The sequence below is a fragment of the Octodon degus genome, unplaced genomic scaffold (genome assembly GCF_000260255.1).
Source record: "Octodon degus isolate 3935 unplaced genomic scaffold, OctDeg1.0 scaffold00088, whole genome shotgun sequence".
Lineage (NCBI taxonomy): Eukaryota > Metazoa > Chordata > Mammalia > Rodentia > Octodontidae > Octodon > Octodon degus.
Genome location: NW_004524664.1, coordinates 1,253,371 through 1,274,866, shown reverse-complemented (window position 1 = coordinate 1,274,866; position 21,496 = coordinate 1,253,371). Strand labels below are relative to the sequence as shown.

The 21,496-nt window shown below is 37.1% G+C and overlaps 1 protein-coding gene across 2 annotated transcripts in view; it reads right to left on the bottom strand.

Annotated features, from left to right (window-relative positions):
• Frg1 (FSHD region gene 1) overlaps positions 1-20,442 on the bottom strand; it is a 31,452-nt gene extending 11,010 nt beyond the window's left edge. The window contains exons 1-6 of one of the 2 annotated variants that reach the window (XM_004637226.2): positions 20,226-20,442; positions 17,976-18,043; positions 9,458-9,583; positions 8,011-8,068; positions 7,207-7,321; positions 4,397-4,501 (exon numbers count right to left, since the gene is read on the bottom strand). In XM_004637226.2, coding sequence (XP_004637283.1) covers positions 4,397-4,501; positions 7,207-7,321; positions 8,011-8,068; positions 9,458-9,583; positions 17,976-18,043; positions 20,226-20,287 — 534 coding nt within the window. In that variant the 5' untranslated portion in view covers positions 20,288-20,442. The remainder of the gene's footprint in view (positions 1-4,396; positions 4,502-7,206; positions 7,322-8,010; positions 8,069-9,457; positions 9,584-17,975; positions 18,044-20,225) is intronic. The other variant, XM_023722033.1, reaches the window with a different exon arrangement.
• Between the last annotated feature and the right edge of the window lie 1,054 nt (positions 20,443-21,496).

Sequence of the window (21,496 nt, the reverse complement as noted above, 5' to 3'; positions counted from 1 at the left end):
CAGGGTAGCAGGAAACTCTCCGCACACTCACCGGACCTGGGCTAGGACTCGCAAAGAGTATCTTGAGAAGAAAAGTAAACATAAGACAAGGAATTTAACCAAGCATGTACAAAAACTTGGTAGACACTTAGAAATTAGGCTGGCAGTAGAGAAAAATGTGTATTTTTATGCTTTATATTGAATAAAGGAAATCTGGATGGGACTAGCTGCAACCTATGATTCCCAACAGACACATTCTGGAAGGTTCAGGACCCTCAGCAGTGGGAATCAATTTGAAGAGTAAAAAAAGTGATGCAGGCCTGGGGGAAAGCATCGTGGTCTAAGTGCCTGCCTGGCAAGCACAAGGACCCAGGTTTGTTTCCTGGTACCACATGCCATGCTGGCTCCACAACTCTGGCCGAGCTGTGCTGGCCACCGAAACTGGGTGTTGTGGCACATACCCGTAATCCCAGGGCTGGGGAGACTGAGACAGGAGGATCACTACAAGTCTGAGCTACATAGCGAGATGCTGTACCAAACAAATAAAAGATTTAAAAGAAAGTAATGCAACAAGAATGCCTTACTCTTTAGACACACCTCATTTACTGTCATTAAGGATCTAGGGGATTTTATAAAAATTGTCATTAAGGATCTAGTGGATTCTGAAAATATTAAAACTTAAAAGTCTTCATCATATTTTTGTTAACCACATGCTTTAACTAAGCTATCACGTAGTTCTGTTTAGAATTTTACCTTAACAGGAAGATATCTGTATAACTTTCACAATCAAGTAAAACAAAGAGTAGGATAAGGAAACTTCACCTAGAATAAGGAAGTTTTAATTTTAGCTCAGCAACGAAGTTTTCCCCCTTGTCTCTTATTTCTCCTTATGTAAAAATGACATGTACTTATTCATAAGGAAAACAAAAAATTGAGTATTAAAGTCCTATAAGTTTTATCGTGAATTTCATGTTTCCTATAAGCCTAGTATGACAGTTAGGAAGTAACAAAACAACCTACTAGCCTTATATTTGCATACCTACAAAATGATGCATGGTCCAAATTAAGTGCCTTTGGACTGTGAGAATAAAAGACTCCAAAAAAGAATAAAAGACTGAAAACACCTCACATTTCCATACATGAGACTGATCTAAATAAAGCATGTCCCTACAATGAAATATTATGTATCTATTAAAAGAAACAAAAGGAAAGAAAGGTGGGGAAGAGGTAGGAAAGAGAACTTTTTATATATATACCGATGGGGAAAGATTTCCCAGATACATATTAAGGACAAAAATTCAAAGTAGAAAATTATAAACATATTCAAGTATTTATGAAGAAAATATTAGGCTATAAAAAGGGAGGAGCAGAGCTGGGATAATGGAAAGATGGAGACAGGTGAACAAAGTGGACAAAAACGTATACTTTTAAATGCTTTTAAAGGTTTTGTGTTCTGTGAACACTTTAAAATTAAAGTTTTTTAAACAGGAGGAGAAAAAAGAAAATATAGGTCTAAAAAGTATACATAGAACTACTCAAAAAAAAAGGTTAAAATAATCAATTAAAACAATAGTAAAGTGTTCACAGATGGAGTAATTTAAAAGGTACAAATTAAATCAGCAATTATGGAATCTGTAACTCAAAGTCTACTTAGGACATAATGCAAAGGATTATTAGAGTTAATGACCCTAGAGTTCTGACCAACCTCACATGCAAACAACTTGGTTACAGCTTGAATTTTAGGTTTAGTTTATGACCCAAAGTCTATTTTTTTTTTCTTTTCTTCTTGGTAGAACTGAGGATTGAACTCAGAGACTCTAGTGCTTATTCCACTGAGCCATCTCCCTGGCCCCAGACCCAAAGTCTTGAGGTACAACTCAAATGCTGGCACCTTGTGCAGTTGTAAATAATGACTCATGATGCCAAAAAAGGTATGTAACTGTATGCAAGCATCAGTCTGAGCTCAGATGTGTATTTAAAGGCTTAATTTCAGTCAGTGATTTATATAATCATTATGATTATTGCTATCAAAATGGTCCATGTGGGGCTGGGGACATAGCTCAGTGGCACAGTGCCTGCCTGACAAGTATGAGGTCCTGAGTTCAGTTTCTGATTCCAAAACTGGAGTTAAATTAAAGGTAGAAAAAAGCTAAGGAAGGAAGGGAAGGTAAAGAAAGGAATCACCACTGAAAAGAAGGAAGTTGTAGAGAAATAGGAGGGTGGCGCTCATGAGACCAGTCTTTTTTTTTTTTTTGGCTGAATTGGGGATTGAACTGAGGCCCTTGCACTTGCTAGGCAAGCACTTATTTTACTGAGCCATCTGCCTGGCCCCAGCCAGTCTTTCTAATATGAACAGCATGTTGAAATCCACCATCACAACTGTACAGAGGAAAGATCTGCATAAGGAAGCTGGTGGTACTAAAGGTGTTACTCAGATTAGTAAATCAAGACAAACAGTATTAGATGAGGTAGCAAGGCTATTATCACTATAGATAAATGAAAGGCAGATAGCCTGAGTCCATAATTTCTCAAAGAGCAAGAGATATAACTGCAGGTCTTGAAAAGGATAATCCATCAATGAGTGATAATGGTGAAACATTTCATGTCAGAAATGGGTGGGTTCACAATTTTAAAGCAAGAAATGGGCTTCACAGTGTGACTAGGCATGGTGAAGCAGGCAGGGCTGATGCTAAAGGGATGCTGAAAATTACAGACACCACTTTGACATGACACAGAGAAATGGATTTTGTTCTTATAAAGTTTTCAATTGTGATGAAGCTGGCCTTTTCTGGAAGAAAATGTCTTGAACATAAATTGTCCAGGAAGAGAAGAAAATGATAGGCCACAAGCCTATGAAGGACAGGCTACCCTTAGTGTTATGTGCCAATGGGAGTGGTGACCTCAAGATAAAGCCTCACTCTGAGACCCCTAGAGTATTCAGAAAACAAAGTCGTCCAGAATAGGGCAGGGATCTTGCAGCAATCTAACATAAAAGGCTGGGTGACAAGAGTACTTTTTTGAATAGATCAGGGAGGTTTTCTGTACTACTGCTACAAAATATCTAGAGGACAAAGGTTCAATACCCAAGGCTTTCCTCATCTTGGACAGTGCTCCTGCTCACCCAAGATTTGGAAGAATTGGCTGAAAAATTTCCATGGTTCTCAGTCAAGTTCTATCCACCTAATACGACTCCTCTCCTGCAGCCTAGGGACCAGCACGTTATGGATAACGTTAAGAAGCTGCGCACCAAGGAACTGTTCTGGAAGCGCTCCCAGGAGGTCTTTAATATGGATATAACCCTTACAGAGTTCTGGGTGGAAAATTACTACATCCTTTCCTGTGTAGGATTAATTTAAAAATATTAGACCAAGGTCTCTTTAAGGACCTGTGATATACCTAGAATAAAGTGCTACCTAAAATAATGCAGGAGACACTTTGAAGGCTGTGTAGAGAAGCCTGAGCCTTCAACTGACCCTGTGGCTGATGACACTATCACTACAGCAGAGTCCACAGACTTGCAGGCAGACAGGAGATATTAAGGAACTGGTGGAAGTGCACTCAGAGCAACTGCCTACAGAAAAACTTCAACTTCTGGCTGAGCAACAGGGAATGGCAGCTGAGGGGCTATCTGAAGAGGAGGAGGAGTATCAACAACCAGCACAGCAAAGTTCTTGTGAAATAAGGGAAACATTGACAAAATGGATAGAGCTGCAAGCATTCGTAGAGGAGACTCACCCAGACACCGAAAAGCCAATCACGGCATTCACTTGCTTAATGACAGTATCATGTCATACTACAGAACAGCGTTAAAGACAAGACAGAAACAGACAACCTCAGACCAGTTTTAAGTTCTAAAAAGGCCGAGGTCTAATGAGCCAGAGTAGATGCTAGTGGGATGCAGACTCTCCCAAGAAGAGAAAGGACATAAGAGAGCCAGATTCCTGATGTTTTTATGGAACAGGATTCTCCTTCCAATCTATAACCACTTTCCATTGCATCCTTTTCCTGCAAGCCAAAGGTGTCAACTTGGAATGGTGAGTACAGTATGAAATTGTTGTTTTTGGTAAACTAGGCATATTTTACAATTTTTTGGTGAATACCCTAGGAGAATTATTGGTTTTTCTGGTAAATTATGCATATTATACAACCCTTTTTTATTATGAAAAGGTTAGGTAAGGGTGAGGTTTTGAATGTATTATGGGTATTTCCATTATTTCTTATGGGAAAAATAGTCTTGATCTACAATTAGGTTGAGTTAAAACCAGCACTGTGAATTAATTGTTTCTAAATCAAGGACCTATTGTATTATTAAAAAGCTGGTAAGTCTTAGTGATAGTAAAGGAGAAATGTTTTACAGAGACAAAACTGTACCACATACATGACATATTATAAACCTGAACAGAAATGTTAAAATTACCTTTATCATTTCTTCTTCTCCTGCTGTTTTACTTTTTGCTTCTATATCACCTGCTTCATTGCATCTAATAAAACAACTATTTGAGGCCAGTAAGGCCATCTTCCCCTAATAAAACAAGATAACAACAAAAATGAACTATAAGGCTATGTGGAAAAGAAATACTCTTTAGATTAAATAAATTTTTTTTACCAATTCTAAAATCAAGAAGAGTAACTGAGAGAAAACTTGAAAACATAAACACACAAAAATAAACCCCAAATTATCTATACTATTACTAATCAAAGATTACCACATAAACATTTTGAACATATTCTAGCAGTGTTAAATTTCAGTATTGGGACCGAATCCAGGGAGTACTGAACTACCCTTTAAAAACTCTTATGGGGGATATGGTCTCACTGATTGGCCAGGCTTGCGATACTCTTGTCTCAGTTTTCCTAGTACCTGGGAATACAGGCATGTACCTCTATATGTGGCTGCTTAAAACAAGATTTTCTTTGGCCTAAAAAAAAAAAAAACAAAACCCAAAAATCTATTGATAATATAACTGATTTAATTCAGTTAAAAAGATTATCTTTAAAAACTAAAAGTTTTGAATTATATATAACTTTTTATTTAAAATATTAATGTTTTATGTAAAATTTCTTTAATTATAACTGGAAACTATAAAAAAGATATAAAAATGAGCCTGTATGGTATCTTTAAGTTTACATTAAGAATCAGCATCTGGGGGCTGGTGAGTTGGCTCAGTGGTCTAAAGCACCTACTTAAAACAAGCTCAGCAAAGCACAGGGACCATGGTTCAATTCCCCAGCACCACATGCCAGCCAGCCCCGCCCCCTGGTGGGCTGAGCTGGCCACACACACACACACACACACAAATAAAATAAAATTAAAAAAAAAGAATCAGCATCTGATGGACTCGTATATAAAATGATACATTTTTGTTAATACACTGATCTTTACTAAGCAATACTCTGAAAACTATTTTCTTTATTCCTATACCTGAATTATAAATTTGATTAAATTCCTTTCACAAATTTAACGATGATTCAGATTTTGTATTTGGACATTTTTGGGGTTTTTTTTTGAGGGAATTTGGAGTAGCTTTAACATCAGACAGACAAAATATTCAGAGTAATTACAAACGTTTTAATAACTCCACATCACGTCCAGTTTAAAAAGCGCTAATGGCACAGAGTTCATTTAATTTCCTATTCCCGGTGAGAGGTTCAGGGTTGCATCAGGGTTGCATGTCACTTGCATGGCTGCCGGTGAGTACCAAGGTGTGGCTTGAAAGGGATTGAGGCCTGAGCTAATCCCTCTTTGTACTAAAGTCTAATTTGTGTTTCTTAAATTATTCAGAGTTAAGACTCTGTAGACATGGGAAGAAGGTCTGAAGAAAAAGAGAGGGGAGGATAAGGGCAGAAGAAGGAGGAATGATGCAATGAATACATGACCAGTTTTCCAAGATCAATGTAATTACTATGTATTATGAAGTACAGTAACAAAAAATTTAAATTATTTGAAACTTAGTGCCTTTTCTCAAAATTAAATGACCTGTCTTAAAGTTCATTAGCAGTTTCTGATCCATTCTGGCCTTTCTTGCTGGAATATTTTTATTATAAATACATTACTTTAATTGACAGGATTGCTAGGGATGGTGGCACACGCATGCAATCCCAGCACTTAGGAGGCTGAGGCAGGAGTATCACAGCCTGGGCTACATAAGTTTAAAGCAAAATCACACTACACACTGAGATCCTGTCTCAAAAAAAAAAAAAAATTATAATCAATAGGATCATCTATAAGAGGTTGCAACCATTACTGGGCCATGACATCAATTCAGTAGCTACTGACAAGTACTGTGGACAGTCTGACATAGAGAAAGATGGGGTCGAAGAGAAGAGAAAACATTGGAGGCCATAAAAGGTTAAAAAAAAATTTAAACACAATTTGTGCGTTGAGACGTCTGTACTGTGCTGCAATAAAAAAGTCCATTTTTAACCAGATTGAACTTAGCTATTTGACATGTTTGGCTAAGGTATCATCTTGAAAAACTGTTGGATCCTATTTAATTGGTTATATATTGTCTATAACCACTGATGTCACTCACCAATGGACTTCTCCACTTGGGAAAAAGTGGGACCCACTGCTTCCTACCTCTGTTCACATAGGATCAACTCTCTGGAGCAAGTTTAATTCTGTATATTTCTGTTTAGTCTTTACTGCTTATATAAATGGAAAAAGAAAATTAAGTATTCTGTATCAATAAAGACTTAAAACATTCATATATTGTAATTACCTATTAAATTTATAAATATTTTTCCTTTGTACTACATTTATCTTTCGGCATACCATTTTCCCTTTAAGCTTCATTATGAACTAAGAAACTTTTATAGTTCTAAGAATAAATTTAAATAGTTCTAAGAATAAATTTAAATTATATTATTGTTTATGCAGAAATTGTTACAACTTAGCTTTAGCTTGCTCCATGGTCATTTACCATATTTCCCAATTTTTTTGAAAACATACATGTTTTCTGCTAATAAGATACTCCTGATTTACTTTGTTTTTCTCCTCTGAGACTTAAAATTGATTATTTAAAAAGTACTGAAAGTCCATGTGCTGTCCCCAAGGGTGTACAGAAACATGGTGAGCAAGGTGCTCTTTCATGCACTGTCCTCTGGAATGTTTTTAAGGTTATAAATCCATACTGATCTTTTTCATGGAATGTATTATAGTTCTGCACCTTTCCTTTAAAATTTTTTCTTATACTCAAGGTAAGATTTTTAAGTAATAGGACTTACATCTTGAAACACTGGTTCCCACTGTTCTCTTGGTCCAATGGCATCTGAACGTCCAACAACAAGTCCATCTGAATTGATACCAAGATATTTTCCATAGCCAGATTTCAGGGCAATTCTTTGGGTTAATAAAACAGACAAATATTAAAAACTGAGCAAAAAAATTAAATATGGAACTAAAAAGAGGGTACGCATGTACATGCATGTATGTGTGTATATGTGTATGTATATACATACATATATTCAGATATGTTATATATGCAAATTATAAAATATAAAAAATTAAGACATCATCCAAATCTTTAAAAGCTGTATGTGGCTGTTTGCTGACATGAACACTCTGCTGTCTATATATAATTTCATATTTAGTTTCTGAATGTAAGTACTATACTATATAATATCTAACATTACACAACATCTAATATGCATTTTATAGCACATATTCCCTAAATGTACTACTTTTCAAATATATTACTTTTAATAGATATAAATGTTCTATTATAAAGTATTAAAATATTTTTGCCACAATATGAAGTCCTATTGACACCTTTGCTGTTCATAAAATGTTAGAGGTTTAATTTTCCTCTAAAAACAAAGTTAGTATAATTTTAGCTTAAGAACACTTACATATTTACTGGGTATTTAAGTAATATTCTCTTGAATATCACAGAATTCATTTTCAGAGAATTTATTTCTTGAGTCAAAGTTACTATGTGGCCTTTTGTTAGGTGAATAGTGGAATTTTACAATGAATGAAATTAAATTAACAAGAAGAAAATTATTAATTATAGTTGAAATCAAGTTTACCTGGAATCAGACAATTTGACAGCAGTAAACTGCTCTGGAGGACTAGGACCTTCATCAACTACAAGAAAAAAATTGAAAGTATTTCATACCTTTTCATAAATATTCAGGTAAAGATATTCTTTTGCTTAAAAAAGTTTTTCCCACTATTTGTGATAGCCAAATCTTGGAAACAACCAAGATGCCCATCACCTGAGGAATGGTTGAAAAAGATGTGGTATTTTTACACAGTGGAGTATTATTCAGCTATTAAGAATGACAAACTCGAAGCCTTTATACTGAAGTGGATGCCACTTGAAGATATACTCATAAGTGAAATAAACCAGATACACATGTGTAAATATCGTATGGTCTCCCTTGTATAAGAACTCAGAAGAAGAAAAAGTTTTTCCTCCTAAAATTGATCTAAAAATATTTGGACACAATTATAATACAGTATCCATAGTCATATCTTCCATAAACTATCTTCTTATAACTACATGGTAATTTAGTTACTTCCAATATACTTTCTCCTTGTTTTAACTGCAAAACATAGAGAAATAAGTACTTAATATTTAAAATACTAAATGCTTTCACTTATTAAAGTGAATGGCCACTGTGATCAAATGATACTGTTTCTTGCTTTGTGTTTTTTTATTTTATTTTTTGTATTTTAGGGAAGGGTGTATAGGGTGTTCAGGGTCTTACTAGTACATTGGACTTGTAGTGATCCACCTGTTTACAGCCTCCCAAGAGCTGGGATTACAGACATGAGCCACCATGTCCAATCTCAATCACTCAATAATATCTCAGGGTGTCCCAGGGGCGGGGCTGGCATGGCAGGCCCGGGGATCAAACCCTGGGCCCCTGCACCTGCCTGCAGGCCATTATTGAGCTATTCGGCCAGCCATGCTTTTAGTTTATTTTATACCTCATTAGTGCTTCTCTGTGATCTAACCAGAATGAGGAACTTTCTAATTGTTAACTATTCTCAGGATAGTTTTGGCAAAAGGCCTAAAGAAAACAGAAATTCAAACTTTTGACTCTATTAGGTTTTCTTTTATTCTCTTTTGAGACAGGGTCTACCTATGCATTATGAGACTGCTTTTGTAGCCCAGGCTGGCCTTGAACTCATGATATCCTCCTGCCTCAGTCTCCCTAGTGTTGGTATTACAGGCGTGTCCCACTATGCCTGGTTTCACTTACTATTTCAATTACAGTATTTATACTGTTTTTTTTTTTTTTCTACAGATGTGCTCTATCACTGGACAGTGTTTTCAAATGCTTACAATGGAAGGAGGGAGTTGCCAAGAGTTGGTAAATATCCAAAACAGAAAGAAGGGTCCAATACAACAGTTCCATTCCTTTAGAATATGCTTTAGCATAATTACAGTGGGGTTAAGTACATGACTATCATAAAATATATCCTTTAAGTGACTTTTCCCTTTCATTGTTTCTACCAAACACTAACCTTCTTTATGTGGTGCTCCCAGTGTAAAGAGACCATTGTCAAGTGCATGGATATAGGTTCCTTTATCCATTTCAATGGCGATAGTTCCTGAAATATCACCAAAGTTGGCTACTGTCCACCATATTCCTTAAAAAAAAAAAAAAAAAAAAAAGAGCATTTGTAAAACATTTCACTTTTTATTTGACACTGTCCCCTCCAATGATAATGCTTAATTTATAAATTATTCAAGAAATTAACATTAAAACAGAATTACAATAATATAATAAAAATATGTAACTAGTCTCCCTCTTACACTTTAGGGCAGCACTTTATGGCTTTTCCAAACTGTGGGGCATCACTTTTGTGCTTTGGGGGCATTATTAAGTAAAGTAAGGGTTGTTGAAAACAAGCACTAAGATAGCATGACAGTCACCCATGTGGGCCGCTAAGTGACTAATAAGCAGTTTGTATAGCATGAATCTTGGAACAAAGGAATGATTCACATCTGGGTAGGAGGATGACAGATTTGATCATGCTACACAGAATGACATGCACTTTAAAACTCATTTTATTACTTCTAGAATTTTCCATGTAATATTATGAGACCATGTTTGACTATAAGTAACTGAAACCAGGGAAAAGCATTACTCTACACGTGTTTAGGTAAGAGGCAAATTAGAGTTTATGTCTCTGAACACTAATGTCTAAAAATCTATAGAATAAATTATTTTTATAATTTTTATAAATTTTTATAATTATTTTTATAATTTAACTCTTGGGCACTGCTGGAGTGCCCAAGAGTTCAATTATTTAAGGAATGTTTATAGTTCACATTTGACAGAAAAAAAGTCTCAAATCTGAATTGTACTTTGCTAGAGCAGAAATAAAACTAATCTTTAACTGGATGTTAGATAACATTAAGGAATTCTGATTAATTTTACAAGGTCCAACAATGGTATATAGTTAAGTATAAAAATCTTTGCGTTAATTTGGAAATTTCCATTTAAAAAACTTTAAAAATTGAGCAAAACACACGACATAAAATTATCTTTTTTTTTTTTGGAACTGTGGATTGATACATAAAATTATCTACTCAGGTAAACAGTTCAGGTTTTTTTTCAAAAGGCTTTTCATAACTAATTTGAAATATCATTAAAGGTATTTATTTATTTTTCTTTCTTTTTTTTTTAAAGGTAATTTCTATTTTGTTTTTACATTTATTTATTGTGTGTGTGTGTGTGCGCGCGCGCGCAGCTCAGCCCACCAGGGGGCGGGGCTGGCTGGCATGTGGTGCTGGGGGATTGAACCGCAGTCCCTGTGCTTTGCCAAGCTTGTTCTAAGTAGGTGCTTTAGACCACTGAGCCATCTCTCCAACCCCTTTTCTTATTAAATTTATAATGAATTACAATTTACTTAAAATAAAAAACTGTATACAAAACTTTCAGAGGAAAACAAAGCTTCATAACATTGGGTTTTGCACTGATTTCTTGGATGTGACATGAGAAGCACACATGATAGAAAAAAATAAACAAATTTAACTTCAAAGAAAATTCTGTACATCAAAGACCAATTTTAATACAATGGGAGATGTGTAAATTACATGCATAAGGAGCTAACAACCAGAAAATATACTCTAAAATGATACAAAAAATGGGCAAAAAAGAAGGATGCACGTAAAAAGATGGTTATCATTTGGCTTTTATCAAAAACCAAGAAAACAGTTTTGGTGAAGATGTGAAAAATCTAGAAGTCTTGGGCACTGCTGGAGAGAATGTAAAAGGTTACATCTTCTATGGAAAAAAGCATGAGAGGTTTTTTAAAAAAATCACAAATAGAACTACCATACAGTTTAGCGGTTTACTTTTTAGCATGGACCCCAAAAGCACTGACACCATGGTCTTGAAGAAGTAACTGCACATCCATGGTCAGAGCAGAATTATTCACAACAGCCAATAAGGTGGAGGCAAACCCAGTATCTCTGGAGAGATGAATGACCAAACAAGATGTGCTAAATAATACAGTATTATTTGCATAAATTATGGAAATTCTGACACATGCCATAATATGGGCAAACCTTGAAGACATGATACTAAATAATGAAAGGTCTCACAAAACAAGAAATACTGTATGATTTTTTTTATATGTGTTTGTTAAAATAGTCACATTCATGGAGAAAGGAAGTAGACTGGTAGTTATCAGGGACTGGAGATTGGAGGAAATAGGGTATAATGTTTAATGGGCACAAAGTTTAGGTTTTTTGAGATGGACAAAGTTTTAGATATGGATAGTGGTAATGGATGCACAATGATGTGAATGTACTCCACAACTCATCAAATATAAACTTAAAATGGTTAAAATGGCAAATTTTAACTTAAGTATTTTTTACCACGAAAAATCTAAAGGAGAGAAAAAATTTTTTAGCTACAAAGTATTAAAAACATTAAAATAATTCAGTGCAAGTCAGATAATTTGAGATATAACTTTTCAATAAAAGAAAATCAGGACCATTATCAACAGTCTTTTTTTTTTTTTTTATGTACAGGGTCTACAAGGTCTCACTATGTAGATAGGACTCATAGTGATCCTCCTGTTTTCAGCCTTCCAAGAGCTGGGATTACAGACATGCACCACCATGCCCAGTCTCAACTGCCCTCTCAGCACACCCAGAGGGCGGGGCCAGCAGAGCAGGCTGGGGATCAAAGCCCTGGTCCCTGGGTCTACCTAAGCAGGTGCTTTAATCTGCTGAGCTATCTGGCCGGCCCTCAACAGTATTGTGATTAACAAACCTTTAAGAATGTAACACCTAATGATTTTAATTTTTTTGCACTTGGTTAAGTTCTGTGCCAGGTTAACAAATATACTTGCTTTTTCTGCAGCACAGGATTAAATCCAGACCTTCCTGAATCCTAGGGAAGCACTGTTATCATTAAGCCAGATCCCCAGTCTATATTTAATATTAAATAAAATAATTATATCAACAGTGACTTGCAGAGTAAGAAGGAATTTCTGGAAGACAAGTTCTTCAAAGTTTTCAACTTGTATCGAAGTAGGAAAGTAATAGATTACTTATAATATCTTGAGCTACTAAAGTTATCTTGAGTAGATGCCTATTATTTCCCCTTGAGATTTCAATGGGCTCAAACTTAAAAGCTCAGAAGTACGCTTGCAGGTTTAAAGATTAAAATAATATAATGCCCTCCTCTCAGTATCATGCTGGGTGTTGGGACTGCAAAACAGCAGTAGATACTAAGAATGTGGACACTGAAGTTGCCTATCTTAGAGTCAGTTATAACTTAAAGCTTTGTTTATGTGTTACTGACAATGAAGCTGAATCTGAGAATTTGTTCCAACACCATACTTGGTACTTTCAAAAAATAACATATGCAGACATGCTTATTCTAAGCCTTAAATATTGCTGCTGCATAGTCTTACAACATTTAAATTTGTCACACATAAGAATGTCTCCTATAACAGTTACCATAGTAAATAAAATACCATCACAGTTCTCATTCTTCACAGTATTTAGGCTACTACAGATACTACAGGATGGACTCACATTTGACAGGCCCCACTTTGTGGTTAATGGATTAATGGGCCTCCCAGTGTTGCTCATAACTCCATGTTGATGCCTACCCATCCTGTAATCCCTCTGAATGGCAATACAGAGAGGCTGCGTGATAGCTTACCTCACCTTCTGATGGACCCACGAACTCAGCTAAAACACTGTCCTTCCACCCCTACTATCATTATGTACCTGTCGCAATGGGACTATGTGTCTAAGCTTTGGAAATGAATTTTTTTCCTGAATTGTAATACAGTCTATACTTCACACAACTTCTGACTCACTTGTCTGGCTTTCGTTCCTGGGCAGAAAAGGTTATCTAGTAATTTTACAAACTATGCCAGTGATGGTGAATCTTTTAGAGCTTCCAATGGTAACAAACAGCCTGCTGAGACATATGTGCCATAGGTTCACCATCAATGAACTATGCTATTATACATCCAGTTGTTTTCAAGTTTAATAAAGTTCACTGAAACCCTTAAAGACATGGTCTTTTTCATTATTACCCAAATTTGCTATTTTCCATGTGGAAGGCAAAAATTCTTTCATCCTATTTTCCAATCCACTCTTGCTTCGGCCTTACTTTCAGGGTCTCACGCAAAATCAACAGAACAGCTTAAAACATTAAAATGGGTTTCTTTCTTCCAGAAATAGCTTATGTTTACTTCTAGGCAACTTTAGATAATGATACCATGAAAGAAAGTGAGAAGAACAAAAAAGAAGACTCAGCCAAGGGAGAATAACTGGTACTAGACTTGTCTTCCTTCTAGGACAGCAGACAAGATATATGAGAAAACTATTTTTAGGCATTGAAACACAAGTGGACCAGCATTCCCCTCCATGAGAAAAGGGAAGTATGTGAAGTGAACTTCACAACCATTGGCTTTCTGCCTAATGCAGTTTTCTGTTTACATGGCAGGGAGGTAAGAGGTTCAGAAAAACAGGCAGTTTGGTTGCACTGAGGCTTGGCGTGACAAAGTGACTGGAATTTATAGAGCCAGGTACTTGAGGAGAAGGAAGTACACTGATGGAGTGGGGGCAAAAAGTGTATGTGAAGATTCTCTGCAGGCTTTTGGTCAAGGGCTGGGTTGAGCACATACTGGGCAGACCAACAGAGCAGTCACTACTTGTGAGTGCAGACTAGTGATACCAGAGATCCCAGGAAGGTGAGAACACTAGTGCAGATAAACACACCTGAATATGTTTATTCACTTAATTCAGGCCCCACGAGGATCATTTCCTGGAGTAAGAGCCACAAATGACCTAGATTCAATACAAGTCCCACCCTAAAATCCAACCAATTTTCTTCTTTTGGTAGAACCTAATAAAGTGATCTGAAATTTTTCTTGGAAATCTTGAAGACTTAGAATAATTAATCTTGAAGTACAAAGTTTGAGAGATTGCTACTTGACCTCAAAATCTTATAAAATTGTGCTAATGAAAACAAATACATTAATAGAATAGAAAAAAAATCAGTGGAACAGAGGGAATCAAGAATTAGAGCAATATAAGAAGTCAGCTGCTTTTGAACAAAGATAAAAAAAGCAGTTTATGAGGAAATGGAACTTTATTCAGCAATGTAGCTGAACAACTGCTTATAAACGTTGGGAAAAATGAAACTTGACACTTTACATTGTTTACTATGCCAAAAACAAACTTGAAGTGGATGACAGATCTAATATAAAGACTAGAAATAAAATGTCACTAAAAGAAAATGTAGAGGAATGTCTTCATGACCTCAGGTAAGCCAAAGATGTTTTATGTATTTGGTACAGGGTTTCACTATGCAGCTTGAACTCCTAGTGATCCTCCTGTTTTCAGCCCCTCCAGCACTGGGATTACAAGTGTGCGCCACCACTCTGGGACTTGGTGGCTGGCTCAGTGTGCCTGGGGCTGGGGGCAGCACGGCATGTGGTCCTGATGATCGAACCTGTCACCGCATTTGCCTAAGAAGATGCTTAGTCTGCTAAGCTCTCTCATCAGCCTTCCAAAGCTGTTTTAGAATAGAAAGACAAGGCGGTAACCTTAAAAGAAAAACTATAGAGCTTTAGAAAAATTAAAAACTTCTGTTTATCAGATAAGCACTATTAAGAAGATGACAAGGTACACAAGAGAGAGAGGAAGGAAAGGCTGGTAATAGTACCAGCTGTTGACAATTGGAACTTTCATTTTTGGTGAAAGGGTAAAATGGCACTTTTTTTGTATACTGTTAAATACTAATGTATCCTTTGACATAACCATTCATTGCACATTTGTATGCTAAGCAAGCACCTGACAACTGAGTTACACCTCCAACGCCTTACCCCAACTTCTAATTGTTGATGTACTTTTTCCAAACATTGTATGAATGAGATTAAACATGCTAGAGTAAAGACAGGCAGAAAAATAAAGGGGTTTCAGGACCTGAAATCAAAACACCTGGAAAATAACAAATTCATGAAAAAAAAAAAAAAAAAAGGTTTCTGGGAATCAGGAGGGAGGTGATAGGAAAATTAGAAACCACAGAAAAGCTGGAGAAATGGAGTATAATGAATAAAAGAGCAAAGGAGTCTCGAAAGTTAACCACAGCTCCTAGGAAAAGGGACCTATCTCCTCTAATGCAAGTTAAGCCCACAAGGATCTGGAGCTACAACAGATGAGGTGGCCAGTGTATTAGTACCTAGAATATAAAAAACACCTAAAAAAATTAGATCCCCCAAAATAAAAGACCCAGTGAAAAACAGGTAACTCAAATGAACAGATACTTTTCAGAAGTAAAAATGACCAACAGATATTAGATTCAACATGTTTGGCCTAAAGAGAAATGCTAATTAAAACCACACTAAAATTCCATCTTTATCCAGAAAGAATGACTATTATCAAGAAGTCAAAGGGCCAACCAGATAGCTCAGGGGACTAAAGAGCCTGCTTAGGCAGACAGCAGCAGCTGGGATTCGGTCCCCAGTGTGCTGGTCCTGCCCCCAGGGCATGCTGAGATGGTGATTTGGTGCACGCCTGTAATCCCAGTGCTTGGGAGGCTGAAAACAGGAGAATCACTTCAAGTTCAATCTACGTCGTGAGACCCTGTAGACTGCATACTAAAATACATTAAAAAAAAAAAAAAGTCAACACAAAATGCTACTGTGGCTGAAAATGAAAAATGCTACCAATCATGTGAAGGCTATTTTACTCAATTCACATGCATTTGTGAATCACCAAAGTGCAGTTCTTATGAAACTGGGTAATGCTGAATGCAAACTGCTGACACAGCAGGCTGTGGTTACTGCCACTGCCTATCATCCCCATCTAACGTTGGTGTGTGCTGGACCTCAATGGTCAACCCTCCTGGGTCCCGGATGTTACTCCTTTTTTTTTTTGAGGAACCAGGGATTTGAACTCAGACCCTTGCGCTTGACAGGCAAGTGCTTATTCTACTGAGCCATCTCCCTGACCCATGGTCCCGGATGTTACTGCTGGCCACCACCTTCCAGTGTCAGCTTGTGCTGGACACCTGACCAGATTACCAGGTTAAATGAAGTAAATCAGACATTTAAGCATAAATATTGTATGGTTTCTTTTATGTGAGAATTCTGAACTGGAAAGAAAGAGCAAAGTAAAAGATAGATAAAAGGAAAGGGGATAGATCTTTTGTAAACAGGAAGAACAAGAGATATAGGGAAGGGGACAGTAGGGAAGCATAAGGAAGGGGATGTATAAAAAATTAAGACGTGTTGGGCTGGGGAGATAGCGCGGTGGTGTAAGTGTCCAGCCTGGCAAGTGTAAGGACCCAGGTTCAATCCCCAGCACTGCATGCCGTGCTGGTCCTGGAACTCTGGGATGTTGTGCCGGCCACTGAGGCCGGGTGTGGTGGCGCAAGCCTGTAATCCCAGCGCTGGGGAGGCTGAGACAGGAGGATAACTAAGAGTCCAAGCTGCATACTAAGACCCTGTATCAAATAAATAAATAAATAGACAAAAAGATTTAAAAAAAGAATTAAGATGTGTTATGTACTTGTACCAACTCTTCATGAATGTCATTATGTACTGTAAACATATACTAATAAAAAAAAGTGAGACTTCCCAGGATATTAGCTTTATGCTACGCCTTCTTTTTTACAGTTTTAAAATAACCGTAAGCTATGGAGTTTGGAAAGGACACATGGTAAGTTTTAGAAGAGAAAAAAATTCGCTTTAAAGTAGTGGTGGAGTAGGACATAATGACTAAATGGAAAGTTGGTTACAAATGTGTCTGCTTTAGTTTGCTTCTAGTAGCATTTATACATTACCTTGATGTTCCACCCTGTTTAATTAGGTTTTCATTTACTTCACAGTTTCTAAAATATTTTTTACTGTGATTATATTTCCTTTAGAGACAAATCTGACCCTAAGATGAAAATGCATGCATGTACAAAGAAAATTGGTTGTACAATCTAGTTAAATAATATTTATCTATAACAGATTTTTAAAATCATGGATAAGAATCTCTGGCTATTAAGGAATATAATGTAACAGTGCCTACTAAATTCAACAGTTATGCTTTCTCTATAGTACCTTTCTGAAAATGAAAGGTACCAATGGTATCTATCCACTCTGTTCATAAAAAGCAGGAATCTGAAACTGTAAATAATATCTGAGTACTTAGGACAAACAACAGTCATAAACTCCTAACAAAAAATTTTTTGAAAGATATCTCAACAGGATTGGAGAGATAGCTCAGCTAGTCTAAGTGCCTGCCTGGCAAGCACAAGGACCTGAATTCAATCCCCGGCATGGCATGCCCTGCCAGCCCTGGAAACCTGGGCCCACTGTGCTGGCCACTGAAACTGGGTGTAGTGGTGCATGCCTGTACTCCCAGCATGGGCAAGATTGAGACAGGAGGATCACTATGAGTCCGAGCTGCATAGGGAGACCATATGTCAAATATATAAATGATTTTTAAAAATATATTAAAAAATCAACAAAATTCAACTTTTGCAGAATACAGCATGTAGTGACTCACCAACAATATCAAGTTGAGTTTCTTCATCCTCTTCTTTTTTTCTCTTCTTTTCTTTCTTTTTCTTCTTACTATAGAAGAAAAGTTATATACTCAAATTCACTTGTATGTCAAATATCACAGTGTCAAAGTACGGAAAAGTTTTTGAAGCCATTCAGTGATTCATAAGCTACTGATTTTCGGTGATTTACATTGACCAACTGTGTTATAGTACTGAGAAGTGCTTCTGGGGCCTACATTAGCATTCAGGGCAGACTCTACAGTCAAACTTCCTAATTTTAAATCCTGATCCAGATTGCTTAACCTCTCTGACTTTTGGAAACAGTACTTAAACTCTTTGTTAATCAGTATCCAAACTTATAAAATGACAATAACTCAAAGCTTATAGTTACTTTTAGAGATTAAGAGTTAATACATACCATCATACAGTACTGAGAATGTAAAACTGCTATCTCTTATCCTAAGAGCCAGTAACTACCTTCCTAATTTATTGGCCCAAGATAAATGAAAATTTATGTCCACACAAACTTACAAAATGATTTTCATAGAAGCATTATTCCTAGTAGCCCTGAAGTGGGAATCACCTAAATATCCATTAACTGATGTTTAACTTAGTAACAGAAATATTATTCAGTTATAAAATGAGTAAATACACTGTATTACACTAAAATATGGATGGTTCTTAAGAACATCATACTAAGTAAAAGCCTTATTTTAAAAAGCTGTATGATGTATGATTACACTAAAATAAAATATTCATAACAAACAAATACTAACAGAAAGCAAGGAGGTGCCACAAACTCTGAATAGAAAGGGGTTTTTTTTTGGGGGGATGTTGAAAATGTTAAATTAGACACTAGTCTATCTCATGAATACAAAAACAAAAAAAACAAACAAAAACCCCTCCACTGAATTGTACACTTCAAATGAGGAATTTTGTCGCATATGAATTGCATAAAAAAACCCCAGATACATGGCAAAAAGTTAAAATGCAAAATACTTAGAATAATTTATGACTCACAGAAACTGCTAAAGAGGCATTAATCATGCTGGATAGTCATAGTAAGATTCACCTCCTTGCATTTTAATTGTAAAGTGTGTTTTCAAAAGTAAACTCTAGCCAGACATGGTATGGAACACCTACAACTTCAGCACTCTGGATGCTGAGGCAGAAGCCCAAGTTTGAGGCCAACCTTGGACTACATAATAGGACCCTGTCTTTTAAAAACAAAACAGAACAAAACCAAACTAAACCCAGAAGCAAACTCTGCTCCTTGCTATTTCAGAAAGTAAAAATATTAATTTATTCAAAATAAATTATTCATTCCAGCATAATAAAGAACTTCATTCTTCTAGCAGTTCTCAAAAGCAATGGCTTATTGGCTGTTTCATAGTCTTTCTGTCTTGCCTCAAAGTGCCTGAAACTCTGCGTATCACTAAAACTAGAAAGAAATACTCAGTATTTGCATAGCTAAGCAGGAACAAATCTTAAAAAACGTTGAAAAAAGAATGGGCCACATGAATGCACTGGATGCTTAACTAGGAAGTTGAATTACACTACTATCTCCTTTTTGGCTTGATTTTCCGGTATATCTTTTATTTCATTTAATGATTAACTGTCAACAAACACATGGAAAAAATTACCTGAGCTCTTACTAAAAGAATGGAAGTTTAGAAAAAAATAATCTTTGAGACAGGGTCTCACTATGCAGCTCAGGCTGGCTTCGAGCTCACCTTGTAGCTTTAGGCTGCCCTCAAACTTGCAGAGGTCCTCCTGCCTCAGCATCCCCAGTGTCGAGCTTTGCTTACACACTAACTGGTAGTGTCATTATGAACCCCCATCCCGATGAAAGCTCATACAATCCACGACGAGATTCTGCTCAGTCCCACAATCCACGTTACGTCAGAAAAAAATCAAGAGTGTGAGTGTGTGAGAGAGAGGTGGGGGAAGAGGGAGAGGGGAAGCTGGGGGAGAAGGGGGCGGGGCAGAGGGAACCGTGACGTTCTCCACAAGGCAAGAGGCTGTCGTCGCGGCCGACGCGACAGGCCCTCCATTTCCCGCAGAGGCCGGCGGGAGCGCTGTGCGCCCAGCGCGGCTCGGGCTCGGGTTTCCCGTCCTCTCCAGGCGGAGGCGGGGCGCGGTCGCCAACCGAGGGGTCGCCCGGCCAGAGGCCAAAAGGTCGGCTCCTCCTGCTCCGGCCGACGCGCGGGGAGTGGGCGCCACAGAAAGGAAGGGCGGCACGCGGGCCTCACCTTTTGGCTTTTGTTCCCTTGAGCACGAGTTTAGTGGACTTTACGTAGGAGTATTCGGCCATGGTGCTGAGGAAAGTTCTAAGCAAAGCACAACAGTTTCTGGACTAGGACAAAAAAATGGCGCGCGGGGAGGGGAGGGCGTGAATTGGAAGCGAGCACCCGCTACAGCAACCGCTCGCAAGTCTCTTCTAGACACCAAACACCGATTCTACTTCCTGTTTACTGGAGTGGGGGGGTGGGGCGGCTACGGCAGCTGCATTGGGTCTAACTGCCTCAGCCTTTACTTGTTTTCTTCTGATGAACTCTGGGAAGGTATGGAGGGTTAGATTCGCCCTCTGGTGGAACGGAGGTTCTAGCGGTTGTGGCTGCACTGGTGAGACAGCGTAATGTAAACTGTCCCAGAATTAGACCACGGTTTAGGGGCATGGAGCTAATTTTGTCATCAAGGTGTATAAATATGGGTCTGTCCGATCCACGTTCACTTTTTAGGATATTTCTTTTTTGTTTTGTTTTGTATTTAGTACAGGGTCTACAGGGTCTCACTACACACGTCGGACTCACAGTAATCCTATGTTCAGGCTCCCAAACCCGGGGATTACAGCCACATGCCACTACGCCCAGTCTCTAGGATATTTATATTCATGACTTATTTTAATTTTATGAGTTTTATTATGCTAAACAATGAACACTTAATATGAAAAACTCCACAAAAATGAAGTATTGAATTTTTAATATTTATCGAGCATTTATAAAAAAGCTTGAACATTTTCACCATGGACTTTTTTGTGTACTAAGTAAGTCTAAAAAGAAAAACCACAATTCCTATATGAACTACAATGAAAATACCAATAGCACTTTATGAAAAAAACCTTTCTTCAATTATCACGTGACAACAGCACATTCCATTTACACCTATGCCTCACACTGACAGCACATTTGTTTTGCTTTCCTGGCCTTTTTGTTCGACATACTTGACATCTCAGTGGTCTTGCTGTTTTTTTTTTTTTTTTTCAGGAGTTTCTTGTTATATTATGCAGTGTGTAGTTAACAGGAACATAAAATATCAATACAATAAAGTATTTAATTCTTAATATGTGTTTTTCATTTACAATAACCATCAGCATTTTCATATCACTTGTGTACTTGCTTACAAAACCTAAAAGATACCATCAGAAATAAATTCATATATGAACTACAATGAAAATATTATTCAAATTCTAACACAAAAATAAGCTTTGATTTTACTGTTATACTCAGGGTAGTCTTCACAC